This window comes from Hippocampus bargibanti, linkage group LG16 (genome assembly GCF_051943395.1).
Source record: "Hippocampus bargibanti isolate YZ-2025 linkage group LG16, ASM5194339v1, whole genome shotgun sequence".
NCBI classification, from domain to species: domain Eukaryota; kingdom Metazoa; phylum Chordata; class Actinopteri; order Syngnathiformes; family Syngnathidae; genus Hippocampus; species Hippocampus bargibanti.
The window spans coordinates 16,147,504-16,163,584 of record NC_142749.1 but is presented as its reverse complement, the minus strand read 5'-3'; the positions used below and the strand labels follow the sequence as shown (position 1 = coordinate 16,163,584).

The 16,081-nt window shown below is 38.1% G+C and overlaps 1 protein-coding gene across 1 annotated transcript in view; it reads right to left on the bottom strand.

Moving 5' to 3' along the window:
* Window positions 1-2,499: 2,499 nt before the first annotated feature.
* Window positions 2,500-16,081, bottom strand: part of LOC148886723 (rap guanine nucleotide exchange factor 6-like) — a 67,315-nt gene continuing 53,733 nt past the window's right edge. Inside the window, 8 exon segments of the mRNA XM_089016728.1 lie at window positions 2,500-5,395; window positions 6,208-6,504; window positions 7,984-8,495; window positions 9,102-9,354; window positions 10,341-10,607; window positions 11,920-12,093; window positions 12,173-12,393; window positions 15,183-15,206. Coding sequence (XP_088872854.1) covers window positions 5,373-5,395; window positions 6,208-6,504; window positions 7,984-8,495; window positions 9,102-9,354; window positions 10,341-10,607; window positions 11,920-12,093; window positions 12,173-12,393; window positions 15,183-15,206 — 1,771 coding nt within the window. The 3' untranslated portion in view covers window positions 2,500-5,372.

Here is a 16,081-nt window from a genome sequence, read left to right as displayed (position 1 = left end):
AAGGGAACCAGCTATTAAAGAAGTTTCTCGTGTGTCTGCCTGCATCTGTTGCTGTTGCAATATCACAACTTCTAAGATGTACCATGAGCTCCTTGAGACACTTTATGCAAAAAGCTATCCATTACATCAAGCCATCAACGACCATCACATAAGTAAAGAAAACGACTTCATTATATAGTAAAGTTTATTTCTTTAAGTACAATACCATAGCACATTTATTATACATAAAATAAGGTATATTTTGTGTAGATTTAAGGCTTACAAATTTAGAAAATTATGTTTTATTGGGACATGGGAACGGATTATTCTCATTTTAATGATTTCCTAAGGGAAATTATTTTTTGGGATACACACTTCGCCTTACACACTGTCTGGGAACCAATTACGTTCATAAGCCGACTTATCACTCCACACAAATTTACACATGACTATTTTTGGTATATTGTGTGTAGCTTTAAGGTTTATTTAGTGGAAAATTATGTTTTATGGGGACCTGGGAACGGATTATTCCCTTGTTAGTGGTTTCCTCTGGGAAATTAATGTTTGGAATACACACTTTTGGCCTTACACATACTTTTTGGGAACCAATTAAGTTCGTAAGCCAAGGTATCACTGAAACATGACATTATGTAAAATGGCTCTCAACCTGCTCACCAGTCAGTCTCAGAAAATCCAAAGACAGATTTCCCACTTAAAAAACAGTCAGTCGGTTGAAAATTCTCCCTTGTTGGTATCAAAGAAGAATATTTAAGACACATTGTACGCTGGAAGTTCCAGACTTAACTTGTTTTTACACCTAGATGAACATTAAGAACGCTTTACATGACAATGTGACGACCTGCTTTGTGTGATTTATTGAGGTTTTACAACGAGTGAATGGCAATGAGTACAACGAGTTTCGAATGGGTTGAAAATCCCCAACGTCCTTTAAACACCAACACGAATAAACATTCTCACAAAGTCTATAATATCAGGATAAAAAAAATAATAACAAATAAAACGTCGGCCATAAAACTGAAGGCTAATGTAAGGCAGCACTGCCACAAAGTGGTCACGTAAGGAATTACACCCAAAAACGACACATTTTAACTAGAATCGTACAGCAGAAAATTGAAAAACAAACGCGACAATTTGAGAACTCGTTTAAATGCAAAAATAGAAGATAAACACAGTAGATATGAGCTAATTATACACACAAATATTCTAATATTGATAAATGGCAACGGTACTCACCTCAAAACAAGGCGTCCTTGAAGCGTGGTCTCAAAAAAACGGAGCAAGGACGCGTGGAAGCGTCCAAAAACATATTTGGCACGTTCTCCTTCACTCTGTCAAGATTAAAAGAGCAAAATGTGACAATGGAAGACATAAATCACGTAAAAAAATACAAAATTGAGACCTTGTCACGGAAAGAAAATGAGCTTCCACTTCAATTAGTGGATGAAGACACCTGTGTACTGAACATTAGAAATTCGTATTTTCCTTCCTATTTTTTGCTTATTTAAATTCATAATAAGTATTTGTTTGCACATACACAACGATTTCCATTTTATTTTTCATTTCTGTCACGGTGTGTGACGAGTATTTCTATTTTTTATTTATTTTGTGCTAATTAGACAAGCATGAACTGAGTTGTATCGACAACTGTATTCATTTTGCTAACGTAATTAGCATTAGCTGAGTTGTATCGACAAATGTGTTACTGCTGCAACTTGTATTTCTTGCATTTATAATTATTAAATTTGATGACAAAATGACTCACCTGAGGTGTGTAGCACGGTTGCTTCTTGTGACGTTTTTATTTTTGTGGGTGCAACCTGCACATTCCAACTGCTAATTAATACCGTAGCTAGCGACATTCTTGGCGTTTATGTTCATTAAGATAACATACAAGTCCGAGATAATTAATGTCTCACTGGTGGAACTTTTTATGTTGTAAATATTTGTTTTAAAGCGGCGCGATGGGCAACTGGTTAGTTAGCATGCGTTGGAATGGGGGGGGGTGTAGCGTCTTTGGGTGAAATTTGCGTGCTCACAACGTGGGGTTCCCCTAACCGGAAACGCGTTGCTCATTTCCGGCAACATTCCAAAAAAAATGCACGTTACATTGTCATTGGGCGATCTAATTCGAATGGTTGTTTTTTTCCTTTCAAAATAAGATACGGCTGTCGTACCATTGTGATGTCATTAAATACTATAAACAAATGCTACTACTACTACTAATAAATAATAATAATAATAATAATAATACATTTCATTTATAAGCGCCTTTCAAAACTCTCAAGGACACTTTACAGGATATTTTACAACTAAAATGGAGTCCATCTTAGTTGCATTGAGAAATAAATGTAAATTCCTCTGATAAAAGAATGAAATTTTAGATACACATGCCCTAAATAATCGAATGTGATTCAATACAGACTGGCAAATTGTCAACCTCGCAAAGATGAGGTTTTTTTTTTCACTTTATACTCTCAAACACAAAACTGAAGACATGACTTTTCATTTTTGAATTTTATTCATTGTCCAAATTCCTATCAGTAGACTTAAAAGGAAATAAAATGTCCTTTCTTTGTTCGAAATCCTATATACACACCATGTTAAACAAAAATAGACCAACTATGTACAATCCACTGGTAAAAAATAGACATATACAACGCGTACGAGGCCAAAATGGAGTCGTCTTTGTAAAAGACATAAAAAAAATAAAAAATAAACAGCAACGAGACTGAATGCCACTTGTACACACACGTAAGGGACGTAATTTGTGCGGCCAACGTTCACTTTTACAGCTTATTGTGCGTCGTCACTTCTCATTCACATCGGTTATTGCGTTTTAGCGGGAGTGAGTGTGTGGGGGAGGGTAAAATGGAGGCATGGTAAAACTCAATAGAATTTGAAAAATGGGGAAGTGACTTTGTTCAGAATAACTTGACACTAGAGGAGGTTTAATACTGACATGTGGTTTTCAACGTCAGGAGTGGAGCTGTGCAAAAAAAAAAAATTATAATAACAATGGAAGTCGTCTGTGTAAAGCTCTCAGTCGTACAGGAGTGGTCCATCGATGAGAAGGTTTCTTCACCCGTCCGTCATCTGTACTTCTCTTTGAAGGTGTCGGATGTTTTGTTTCTTATCCAAGAGGCTTCGTCAGTGAACTAAAATTTGCCGGTTAAAAGGGAAGTAAAAGAAGCGATTTTCATAAAAAAAGCAAAACCCTTCACTAAATCGCCATGGTGGGGTGAGGTTCAATTTGGATCATTCCTACAACAGACTTCTAGGCAACATAGGCTTAGTTATGTTGATGAGGTCATACCAGTGCAAATGGGGTAATCATACCAGTCGTAGAACCCATACTCAGGCAGGACAATAGAAGTAATCAGTGTATCCGCAGGGAATAGTCCTCTGCTCCTCCCAATCTGAGAGCAGGGACCTAGGGAATAGTCCTCTGCTCCCCCCAATCGGAGAGCAGGGACCTATCAGAGCAGAGTCTGGCACCGCCACGTATGGACGGTAGGGAAATATATATATAGGGCCAAAACTACCAGCAAATTTTAGTTCGCTGACAAAGCCTCTTGGATAAGAAGCGAAACGTCCGATACCTTCAAAGAAGTACAGATGAAGAAACCTTCTCATCGATTAACAATGGAAGTGTTAAAATCATAACTAGGCGCTCCAAAAATAAGTGACAAAATGGCCATGAGGGGCCAAGGAGTGCTCATATGGGGCCAGGAGATAAACACAAACTCACACAGGCACAGAAGACACTAAATGAGGTCTCACATCCAGGAAACCCAACTTGTCCATACCGTTTGTTACATTTTCTGAGATAAATAAAGCAATCAAAATCAATTCCCATTCATACTTAAAAGGACAACCGACACCATTTTTTTTTGTTTCCTAACTGACATCAGAAAAACGTTTTATAGCATCTAAAATACCCAAAACACGTAGTATTATATTTTTAGTCAAATGCAAAACACCAATAAAAAAAATGAGTTAAAGTGTCCCAAAACTACTTCAAACTGACCCCGGAAATGGCGATTTTCAGAAGGTCCCGCCCCTTTGTTCGTGACGTCACACAAGGACGTCTTTGCCTTGCTCTAGAATCAAAACAATGGCTTCAGATTGGGAGAAGATGCTTTCTTGTTACTCATCCAGTTATGAATATGATTCAAATAGTTCTGAAGAGGAAAGCATAAATGTTTGCAATCGATTAAAGAAGTCATTTTGAGGCATGTGGACTGCAATGTAGCGTCCCAGAAAATGCACAAGATGGCGCCCAAGCTCTGTTGGAAATGGGCTGATTTGTCTTCTGGGAATTTCTGTCAACTAGTATCAAGTAGTAGTCTTGGTGCAACACACAACCATTCACCATCACGTTATTTATATGTTTTCCTTCTAATTTCGCCATCAACACGAAGTTTTCAGACCAAACAAAGTCTTCAAAATATAGCTATATACTGTGGAATCTTTGTAAAATGCGCTCAGTAGAAGTGATTTGAAGTGATTTTACAAATTATGGACTTGTCCGGTGGTGTCGGTTGTCCTTTAAGCGCACACACACATGAGCAGCATCTACATAACTATGAGAAGCACAAGCGAGGAGCCAGAAAAAAAAATGTAAAAAATATTCAAAAATATTCCACAGTATGTCATCTATACATCATCATTAATTTACGGCAAAAAAAGGACAAAAATAATATATATATGTACACATTTCCATTCATGTATTTATACATTTGCTAATAATTTTAGCATTTCAAGTCTTTCGAAAAAAAATGCTAAATTGGCGGCTATTGGGAAGACCAATCGCTTTTGTATACGACGGGAATGGAGATGCACTTCCTGTTTGACAGCCATTTAAATAGAAAAGGGGCGGGGCTAGCAGTCTCATCCAATCAACACTGTAAACGAAGCTTCAGGAGGCGGCCATTTTGTTTCCACCAAGAACAGGATAAGTGCTCGACAAGCTGTATTCCTTCCGCCATTTTGTCCCGAGAAAAAATGTGGTGCAAAGTTAAAATGGTGAGAGAAAAAAAGAATACTAATAAAAGCTAAAAAAAAAAAAGGATAAAAGTATATAGATTTTTTTCTTTTCCTGGTCTGAAGTCCTTTAAAAAGTTTCTTTTCAAGTGAAGCAGGCATGAGTTTCTAGGAGGGTAGATGAAAAAAAAAAATAAACATGACACAAGTTCCGCATGGGATTCTGGGACACTTCTGTCGGCCATTTTGTCCCAAGTCAAAAAACAAAAACTAGTTTCGAAGTGCAAAATTCAAACTATTTTTTTTTCCCTGTAAGGTCAAAACTTTTTCGTCAAGCGGGCACGTGTTCCAAGGGGGTTGGTCAAAATTGTACCAGGCGATCAACTTGTCTATACGGTGGAAACTTGTTCGTCTGCAATAGAGTGAAAACAACAAAAGATGAGGTCACATTGGATATATACAGTGATACCTTGGCTTACGAACTTAATTGGTTTCCAGACAGAGTGTGTAAGGTGAAAAGTGTGTATCCCAAAAAATAATTTCCCATAGAAAACCATTAAAATGAGAATAATCTGTTCCCAAGTCCCCATAAAACATACTTTTCTAATTTTCTAAGCCTTAAAATAACACAAAATATACCTTATTTTATGTATAATAAATGTGCTATGGTATTATAATTAAAGAAATAAACTGTACTGTATAATAGTCGTTTTATTGACCTTTGTGATGGTCGTTGATTGCTTGATGGAAAGGAGTGGCCTGTTTGATCAGCATTAGACACTTGATGAGGTTCCTCATCAATTGTGTTCTGTTTAAATGGGTCGATCGCTTTTTGCATGAAGTGTACAGATGTCTTGTGCGGGTTATTTGTGGAGCCTGATTGATGGGATATTTTAACCTTGCAGTCTACACTCTGCCTTTGAACTATCAAAGTTGAAACAAGTCCAAATTTCACTGTTTTCTATCCATTTTGTCATTATCTGTCGTCTGCCCGTCTCTTTAATGTTTAAACCACCTCCCCTGACTGCTGCGTTCTTGACCAATCACGTGGCTTTAATTGAAGACACTGTGGGCACTCCGTGTGTATCCCCAAAAAAGTTCGTATGCCAAGGTAAAATTTTCATAAATTTAACATTCGTAAACTGAAAACTTCGAGGGGTTCATAAACCGAGGTATCACTAAAGATTTTTTTGGGGGACATTTTGAAAAGGACCAATCACATACCGTCCTCGCTGTCATTCAAGTCACGCGTTCCCAGGCGACTTCCGGCGAGCCTGCGGGCCTCCGCCAAACTCCCGACGGCTCCGGGACTTTGCAGTAGTTTACTCCTTTGCATGGCTACGCTATAGTCAGGCGGTTTGAGGTGGGGGGGCCTCATGGCGGGTCCCGATCCCACCGCCGCCGCCGCCGCCACGGGGCCGCCATCTTTGATGTCACTCAGAGCCAGACCCTGATAGCCTGGAGGGGTTGGAGGGGGAGCTCGGTAACGCTCATCCTTGGCGGCGGAGGTGATGCAGTAAACTGGATGGAGGCGATGGAGGAGGAACAACAACAAAAAAAACACACAAAGAAAGAGGGAAAGGAGTGAAGTGGGGGCAAAAAAAGGAAACCGTGGAGAAATTAAATGGTGGTGACGACTGGGGAAAAAACACCATGAAGCAAAACATGACGAGAAGCAGTGAGATGAAGGATGGCAGCTCACATGTAAAAATTACAGTACTGTACATGGTTGATTTTTTTCGGTCAAAAAGGAAAAGAAGATTTAGCTAGCTATCCAGCTATCTAGCTGGCTTCTCGCTAGCTAGCTATTTGCTATCCATCTACCTGGATATCTAACTAGCTATGTATTTGCTATATAGCTAGATTTCTATCTATTTGAGTTACGTCCGGGTTGAGTGAACGCTGGCGCGTGTGGCTGCCGCTGCTCACCCACAGAAAAACTTATCCTGTGACTGTAAAGTGACCTTGAGAGTTTTGGAAGGCGCTTATAAATGAAATCTATTATCATTATTATAGTTACTACCTGCGCTGCCTCTTTAAAACAAAGCGCATATGTTTCGTTAGCACCTTCCGCTAACGAATGCATTTTTAAAACTAGCTAACCTCGCTAAAAATATTCTCTTAAAATTTTTAGCACTAATAACTAACACAAATACTTGTTTTTTTTTAAAAACAACCTAACCTTACATCTCTTACATCACTAGAAACACATGCTCAGTAAGCATCCTGAGTACTTGTAGCTATCTATTCGCTAGCTATTAGCTATATATTCGCTAGGTATTATCTATCTATTTGCTAGCTATTGCTAGCTATTCACTAACTAATGGCCATCTATTTGCTAGCTAATAGCTATCTATTCGCTAACTATTAGCTATTTATTCATCGCTATTAGCTATCTATTTGCTAGCAAGCCAGCTTGCTATCTATTCGAGTTACTTCTGAGTTGAGTGGTTTTGAAAGGCGCTTATAAATGAAATGTATTATTATTATATTATTGAAGCTAACAGAAGTAGCTGAAGCTAACAGGCTAACACGTGTCTTACATCACTATAAACTCATGCTCAGTAAGCATCCTGAGCACTTGTAGCTATCTATTCGCTAGGTATTAGCTATCTATTCGCTAGCTATTAGCTGTATATTTGCTATCTATTCACTAGCGATTAGCTATTTATTCACTAGCTATTAGCTATATATTTGCTAGCAAGTCAGCTTGCTATCTATTTGAGCTACTTCTGAGTTGAGTGGTTTTGAAAGGCGCTATTATTATATTATTATTTATACAGCTGAAGCTAACAGGCTAACACGTGTCTTTAGCGCAAACAGACTCATAAATGAACACATTTTTCCAACAAATATTAAGTCAGCAGTCATGCTAACACTACACAGTAACATTAGCTAGCAACTTCAGTGCTAACGAAACATATTTTTACCCCGGGTGCTAGCGATAAAGGAGGAGCTAAATTTCAGTTAGCGTCTTTTAGCCTCCAGCTAGGTCCTCACCTATGAGCCCCTTCTCCGTGCTGGATGTCACCGTTTTGTAGGCGGGGTCTGTACTCTGCACTCCCTCGTCATTGGTCGGCGAGGCCGACGAACCGTAACCGGGCGGCATCTGCTGTTGCTCGGCGGCGTTCCTTCGTTTCACGGTGCCGTAATTCCCCTCATAAGTATCCGACAAGGAGCCGGACGACGCCCAGCTCTGCCGTGACTGCTTGGCTAGCTCCGAGTCGTGGGCGGCGTCTGACTCCGCAATGGTGGCGCCGGCTAGCCGATGAGCTAACGCTAACGGGTGCCCGTGGACGCCGTGGTCCCACGGGCGGCAGGAGGAAGCGGGTAAGCTTTGGAAAGAGTCGTGAGAGTTCGAGGAGCATGAGGTCCAGCTGCCGCGTCCGCTGTCAGCTACAGAGTCCAAAGAGGCTAGGTCGGGTGTTAGCTCCTCGGTGGAGATGGACGACGTGACGGTGGAGACTCGTGTGGGGTAGCACCGAGATGAAAACGCGGCCGCCGCAGAAGAGCTGCATCGCATGGAGGAGATAGTGGAATTACAGTGATATATTGGTGTGTATCCCAAAAAATAAGTTCCCATAGGAAACCATTAAAATGAGAATAATCCATTCCCAGGTCCCCATAAAACATCATTTTCTAATTTTCTAAGCGTTAAAACTACACAAAATATACCTTATTCTATGTATAATAAATGTGCTATGGTATTATAATTAAAGAAATAAACTGTACTGTATAATAAAGTCATTTTATTGACCTTTGTGATGGTCGTTGATGGCTTGATGGAATGGAGCATCAGCATTAAACACTTGATGAGGAACGTAGCCTTCTTCTTTCACTATCTTGAGGAATGATCCCTTGTAGGTGCTTTCTCTGCGATAATTTTACCTAGTTCCTCATCAATTGTATTCTGTTTAGCTGGCTACAGATGGCTTGTGCGGGTTATTTGTGGAGCCTGATTGATGGGAATTTTAACCTTGCAGTCTACACACTGCCTTTGAACTATCAAAGTTGAAACAAGTACAAGTTGAAAAGTTGAAACAAGTAAAATGACGTAAACCGAGGTATCACTGTATTTAGCGGATGCTTTGGCGTCCGACAACGGGAACTGGTCTTACCTGGTGCTGGGCTGGCTGTAGTCCACGTTCAAGTGCGTAGCCGCCGAGCTTTCAGGCGTGGGAACGCCGGCCGGTACGTTGGGGCCAGCGGTGGCAGACGCGGCGGAGGTCCTGGCACCGACGCTGTTGCACCGTTCCTCCAGACCCGGAGCGGGGACAGAGTCCACGGAGCAAATGCTGGAGCGAGACGAGATCTCGCTGTGGCTGGAGTCGGACAGGTTGTCCGTTTTGCTCGGGGGGAGTAGCGCGTAACCTGAACAGGAGAGACCAAGTTTATTTTGAAACGCAAAATGGAAGTATGATACAGAAACGGAGCACTGGTGTCAAAGTCGAGGTCCAGGGGCCAAATTTGGCCCATCACATCTTTTTATTTGGCCCGCAAAAGCTGGCTAATCTATCCCTGGCTATCTATTAGCGATATAGCTATCTAGCTCGTTGGCTGGGTAACTATTAGCACTATAGCTGTCGAGCTAATTTGAAAGGCGCTTTGAAATCAAATATATTATTATTATTACTGTATCTATTAGCAAACTAGCTAGCTTTCTATCTATTTGAGTGACTTTCGGGTTGAGTGAACGCCAGCGCGTGTGGCTGCCGCTGCTCACGCACAGAAAAAAACTGATCCTGTGACTATAAAGTGTCTTTGAGAGTTTTGAAAGGCATTTACAAATCAAACGTATTATTATTATTGACGATTAGCTAGATAGCTATCTAGCTAGTTAGCTGGCTATCTATAAGTTATATAGATATCTAGCTAGTTAGCTGGCTATCTGTTGGCTATGTGGATATGTCGCGAGTTAGCTGTCTATCTATTAGCTGACTGGCTAGCTTGCGAGCTACCTATCTATTTAAGTACTTCCGTGTTGAGTGAACGCTTGCGCGCGTGACTGCCGCTGCTCACCCACACTGACTGTAAAGTGACCTTGAGAGTTTCCAAAGGCGCTTAAAAAACGCAATGTATTATTATTATTAAATCAAATTTGTGAAATTCCATGAGAAGAAAGGAGCATCAACGCAGGGCGCCGTGGAACGGCCGCGGCTTGGAATTGAAGCGGATTTACAGTACGTGGGACAGGAGATGTGAGACAGTCTTATTTTGTCAATGAATGCTACAGCTCCGTGTTTGCTTTCAACATTTAGCTCGTAGCCGACACGCACATTTCACCATGACATCCCTGACCCACTGGTGAAAAGGACGCTTTCATAATTGGGTTGGATGAGACTGCCGTGCGTACGTACCTATGCCGTAGCTGCGCAGGCTAACGGTGCTGGCTTTGGTGCTGGCTTCGCTAGTTAATGACGACGACGAGCCGGACAGGTTCATCTGGCTGGAGCAGGTCTGGGCTTTGGCCGAGGGGCCTTTACGCGGAGAGCCTTGTGGCGACACCGTGGGGCTGGAGTGAAGGGACGAGATGGTGGACACGGTGTCGTCCGAGGTCCTCTTGGTGCTCCATTCGTCTGCTGAACTGGCGGGGGGCTTCTTGACCACCTGAGGGGAGTTCAAGTCTGGAACAGAGGAAACCGGCAGAATTGTAGTCCTTTGGTCCTTTATTGCTAGCTAGCTGGCTACCTAGCTAGCTGTCTATTTGCTATCTCTTGTCTATCTAAGTAGCTAGCTAGCTATTTATTAGTTATCTATTACCTAGCTAGCTTACTTTCGATCTATTTGAGTTATTCCGGGTTGAGTGAACGCTGGTGCATGTGAAAACTCTGAGCTAATGTTTAGTTAGCATTCTAAGCACTTTATACAGCTGAAGCTAACAGGCTAACTGGATTCTTTAGCGCAAACAGACTCATGAATGAACACGTTTTTTTCCAACAAATGTTAAGTCACCAGCCAGGCTAACACTACACAGTAACATTAGCTAGCATCTTCAGTGCCTAATCAACATATTTTTTATAATAATAATAATAATAATAGTAATACATATGATTTCTAAGCGCCTTTCAAAACTCTCAAGGTCAGTTTACAGTCACAGGATACAGGTTTTTTTTTTTCTGTGGGTGAGCAGCGGCAGCCACATGCGCCAGCGTTCACTCAACCCGGAATAACTCAAATAGATAGAAAGCTAGCTAGCTAATAGCTAATATATAGCTAGATAGCCAATAGAAAAACTGATCCTGTGACTGTAAAGTGACCTTGAGAGTTTTGAAAGTCACTTAGAAATGAAATTTATTAGTAGTAGTACTAGTAGTTGTAGTAGTAGTCGTAGTAGTAGTAGTATTAGTAGTAGTAGTATTAGTAGTAGTATTAGTGGTAGCATTAGTAGTAGTATTAGTAGTAGTAGTAGTATTAGCAGTAGTATTAGTAGTAGTATTAGTAGTAGTATTAGTATTAGTAGTAGTAGTTGCAGCTGCAGTTGTAGTATTAGTGTTAGTATGAGTACGAGTACGAGTACGAGTATGAGTATGAGTATGTGTATGTGTATAAGTATAAGTATGAGTAGTATTAGTATTAGTATTGGTAGTATTAGTATTAGTATCGGTAGTATAAGTAGTAGTAGTATGAGTATTAGTATGAGTATTAGTATTAGTATTAGTATGAGTACTAGTATGAGTACGAGTACAAGTATGAGTATGAGTATGATTATGTATATGTGTATGTGTATTAGTATTAGTAGTATTAGTATTGGTAGTATTAGTATCGGTAGTATAAGTAGTAGTAGTATTAGTAGTATTAGTATTAGTATTAGGAGTATTAGTATTAGTATCGGTAGTATAAGTATTAGTAGTATTAGTAGTAGTATTAGCAGTATTATTATTATTATTATTATTATTATTATTATTATGAACATTTTAAAGTGATCCGAGTACTCACTGGGCGGGCCCACGTCCTTGGCGGTGCTTTTCTTGCGTAGCGGGTTGAGCGGAACCTGCACCTGAAGCACCTGCGACACCCGGTTTTGGGTCTTCGCCGACGGCAACGCCGACCGCAGCGACACAGGCGACATGTCCGACTTGTTGGACCGCCGGTCGCTTAGGTTTTTCGAAACTACAAAATGGACAGCGGCGTATGGTCAGTTGGAGCCAGATGGATTGTGGGAAATATTTTTTTTTTGTGGAGCACTTACTGGTGGTGTAGGCGGCCTCGCACTGTAGCGACATGGCCTGGTGTTTGTCCTCGTCCGTTTCTACCGTCAGGTTGGACAAGTACTGCTTGACCTTGCGGGCCATCTGAGCATCCTCGTACAGTTTCTTGGCATTGAGCAGGGAACTGCGGCGTACTCGCTTTTTGTGCCCGCCGCCCTGTACGTCCAGCATGGTGGAGTTGGTGCTGCCTTGACTCAGGGACCTGCGGAGTTATTTCGAAACATTCTTTATTTTCTCGTGTACCAACTCTAGCCAGTTAACTCATTCACTGCCAAACACAAATGTGTCCACTCCAGTGCCAGGGTTTTTGTCATTGTCACTTGAATTCCAGGACGCACAGTATATTGAGTTTTAGGACTAGATAAACATTAATTTCAGTTTACACTATCCTCTATCATCTGAAATAAAATGGTTAATTCCTAAGTTATACGGGTCTGGAGTTATCTAAGCTTGAAATGGGGGCGGCTGTCCAAAATATAATGCAATACAAACATATTGATTTATATAGCGCTTAAACAGCGCTCAAGTGGACAAGAGGCAAATGCTGCCCCCTCGTGGAAGAGGAAAAACTGCCCGAAATAAATAAATGAATAAACAAACAAATACATAAATAAATATTTAATTTAAAGAAAGGAAATAAATAGATAAATAAATAATTTAAAAAGAAAATAAACAGATAAATAAGCTGATGAATGAATGAATGAATGAACGAATGAATACATAAATAAATAAAGAAATATATAAATGACCAAATGCTACCCCCTCGTGGAAGAGGAAAAACGGTGTGAAATAAATAAATAAATACATAAATAAATAATTTACAAAATAAAATAAACAGATAAATAAATTAATAAATATGTTTTACAAAATAAATAAACAGGTAAATAAATAAATAAATGAAAAATAAAATAAACCGATAAATAAATGAATATATAAATGACCAAATGCTGCCCCCTCGTGGAAGAGGAAAAACGGTGTGAAATAAATAAATAAATACATAAATAAATAAATAATTTGCAAAATAAAATAAACAGATAAATAAATTAATAAATATGTTTTACAAAATAAATAAACAGGTAAATAAATAAATAAATGAAAAATAAAATAAACCGATAAATAAATGAATATATAAATGACCAAATGCTGCCCCCTCGTGGAAGAGGAAAAACGGTGTGAAATAAATAAATAAATACATAAATAAATAAATAATTTGCAAAATAAAATAAACAGATAAATAAATTAATAAATATGTTTTACAAAATAAATAAACAGGTAAATAAATAAATAAATGAAAAATAAAATAAACCGATAAATAAATGAATATATAAATGACCAAATGCTGCCCCCTCGTGGAAGAGGAAAAACGGTGTGAAATAAATAAATAAATACATAAATAAATAAATAATTTGCAAAATAAAATAAACAGATAAATAAATTAATAAATATGTTTTACAAAATAAATAAACAGGTAAATAAATAAATAAATGAAACATAAAATAAACCGATAAATAAATGAATATATAAATGACCAAATGCTGCCCCCTCGTGGAAGAGGAAAAACGGTGTGAAATAAATAAATAAATAAATAAATAAATAATTTACAAAATAAAATAAACAGATAAATAAATTAATAAATATGTTTTACAAAATAAATAAACAGGTAAATAAATAAATAAATGAAAAATAAAATAAACCGATAAATAAATGAATATATAAATGACCAAATGCTACCCCCTCGTGGAAGAGGAAAAACGGTGTGAAATAAATAAATAAATAAATACATAAATAAATAAATAATTTACAAAATAAAATAAACAGATAAATAAATTAATAAATATGTTTTACAAAATAAATAAAGAGGTAAATAAATAAATAAATGAAAAATAAAATAAACCGATAAATAAATGAATATATAAATGACCAAATGCTGCCTCCTCGTGGAAGAGGAAAAACGGTGTGAAATAAATAAATAAATAAATAAATAAATACATAAATAAATAATTTACAAAATAAAATAAACAGATAAATAAATTAATAAATATGTTTTACAAAATAAATAAACAGGTAAATAAATAAATAAATGAAAAATAAAATAAACCGATAAATAAATGAATATATAAATGACCAAATGCTGCCCCCTCGTGGAAGCTCTCTGAAATAAATAAATAACTAAATAAATAAATATTTCATAAAAAAATACAATACATGAAGAGATAAATACATAAATAATTTAAAAATAAAATAAACCGATAAATAAATAAATAAGCAGATAAATAAATGAATGAATGCATGAAGACATAAATGACCAAATGACTATATAAATAAATGCATAGACAAATAAACAGACAACTGAATAGACACATACAAAATAAACAAACAAATAAATACATTGGGGAACGGCAGTAAATGAGTTAAAATAAAATGAAAAATTGGAAATAATTCAAAATGGAAGACTATATACATACAACAATTGTTTGAAAAAATAAATAATAATAATAACACACAAAATCTCTCCTTATGCTGCGTATGCCCCCCTCATACAATAAAAAGACCGTTTGTCATCTTTGTCAATATTCATCGGACAGTAGCATAACAAATCCATGCAGCTAACCGCGCCATGCTATATACGTCAGGAGTGGGGGGGGGGGGGGGGGCGTTCACAGGGGTGGGAGGGAGTTAGGGGGTGTTGGTGACCATTGGATACGGGTAATATTATGGGATACAGAGTCCACATAGTAGCTCCCAGGGTGTCGTTTTTCTTTTTTTCTTTTTTAGCCTGTTAGCATTCGAAGCTACGATAGGACTCAAGACAAACAATGATTGGCGCCATGGTTGTCAATGTTAATAAATGCACAAGCACGGGGGAAAAACGTACACGCAAGGCAGTTTATTTGCATGCTTTTTTTTGGGGGGGGGGGAATGAGGGGGGGGATGCCGATGCAACAAAATGGTGGCGGGCGCAGGGGGGGGGGATGTGGGACAAAAACTTACCCTAAACTCTTCCACCTCTTCTTCCTGCAAGCGAGAGGCGTGGAGATTGAAGGGTGAGGACAAAAGGTGTGTTTTTTTTTTTTTTTTCGTCCGGAAGGGTTTGGTGATGGAATGGAGGTGGGAAAAAAAAAACAAATATGGTGGAATGAAACCACAGAACAGGTGTGGGCAAATGTTGGGTGCGCCAGGCTCATATTTGATATTTTAAATGGACATAGGGCTAGTTATAAAGCTAATTATTTTTAACAAAAATCATGCTTGACTATTGTCAAATGAGTGCATAAAATATGCAAAAAGGTTTATTTTTATTGTAATTATTCAATTAGATTAATTTTGAAAAATAAAATGACCCCAGCTAAATGCATTTTAATTTACTCGTAACTCTTGCAGGCACTTTGAAAACGAATGAATGGATTAAATCTACAAAAAAAAAAAGTTTAAATAAATGCAACAATTATTATAAGATTATTAATCATGTAAATACCGTATTTTTTGCACCTAAAATATTTTTTTTTCAAAAGCTGACCATGCTCCTTATAATGCGGTGCGCCTTATGTATGGAAAATGTTTTTAAATGTCATTCATTGAAGGCGCCCCTTATAATGCGGTGCACCTTATGTATAGAATTTTTTTTTTCTAAATATGTCATTTGTTGAAGGTGCACGATATAATGCGGTGCACCTTATGTATGGAAAAGTTTTTTCTATATATGTCATTCATAGGTGCCTTTTATAATGCGGTGCGCCTTATGTATGGAAAATGTTTTTAAATATGTCATTCGTTGAAGGTGCCCCTTATAATGCGGTGCACCTTATGTATGGAAAATGTATTTTCTTAATAATTCGTTGAAGGTGCACCAGATATTCCAGAAAATACGGTCATTTGCCCATGCCTGCCAA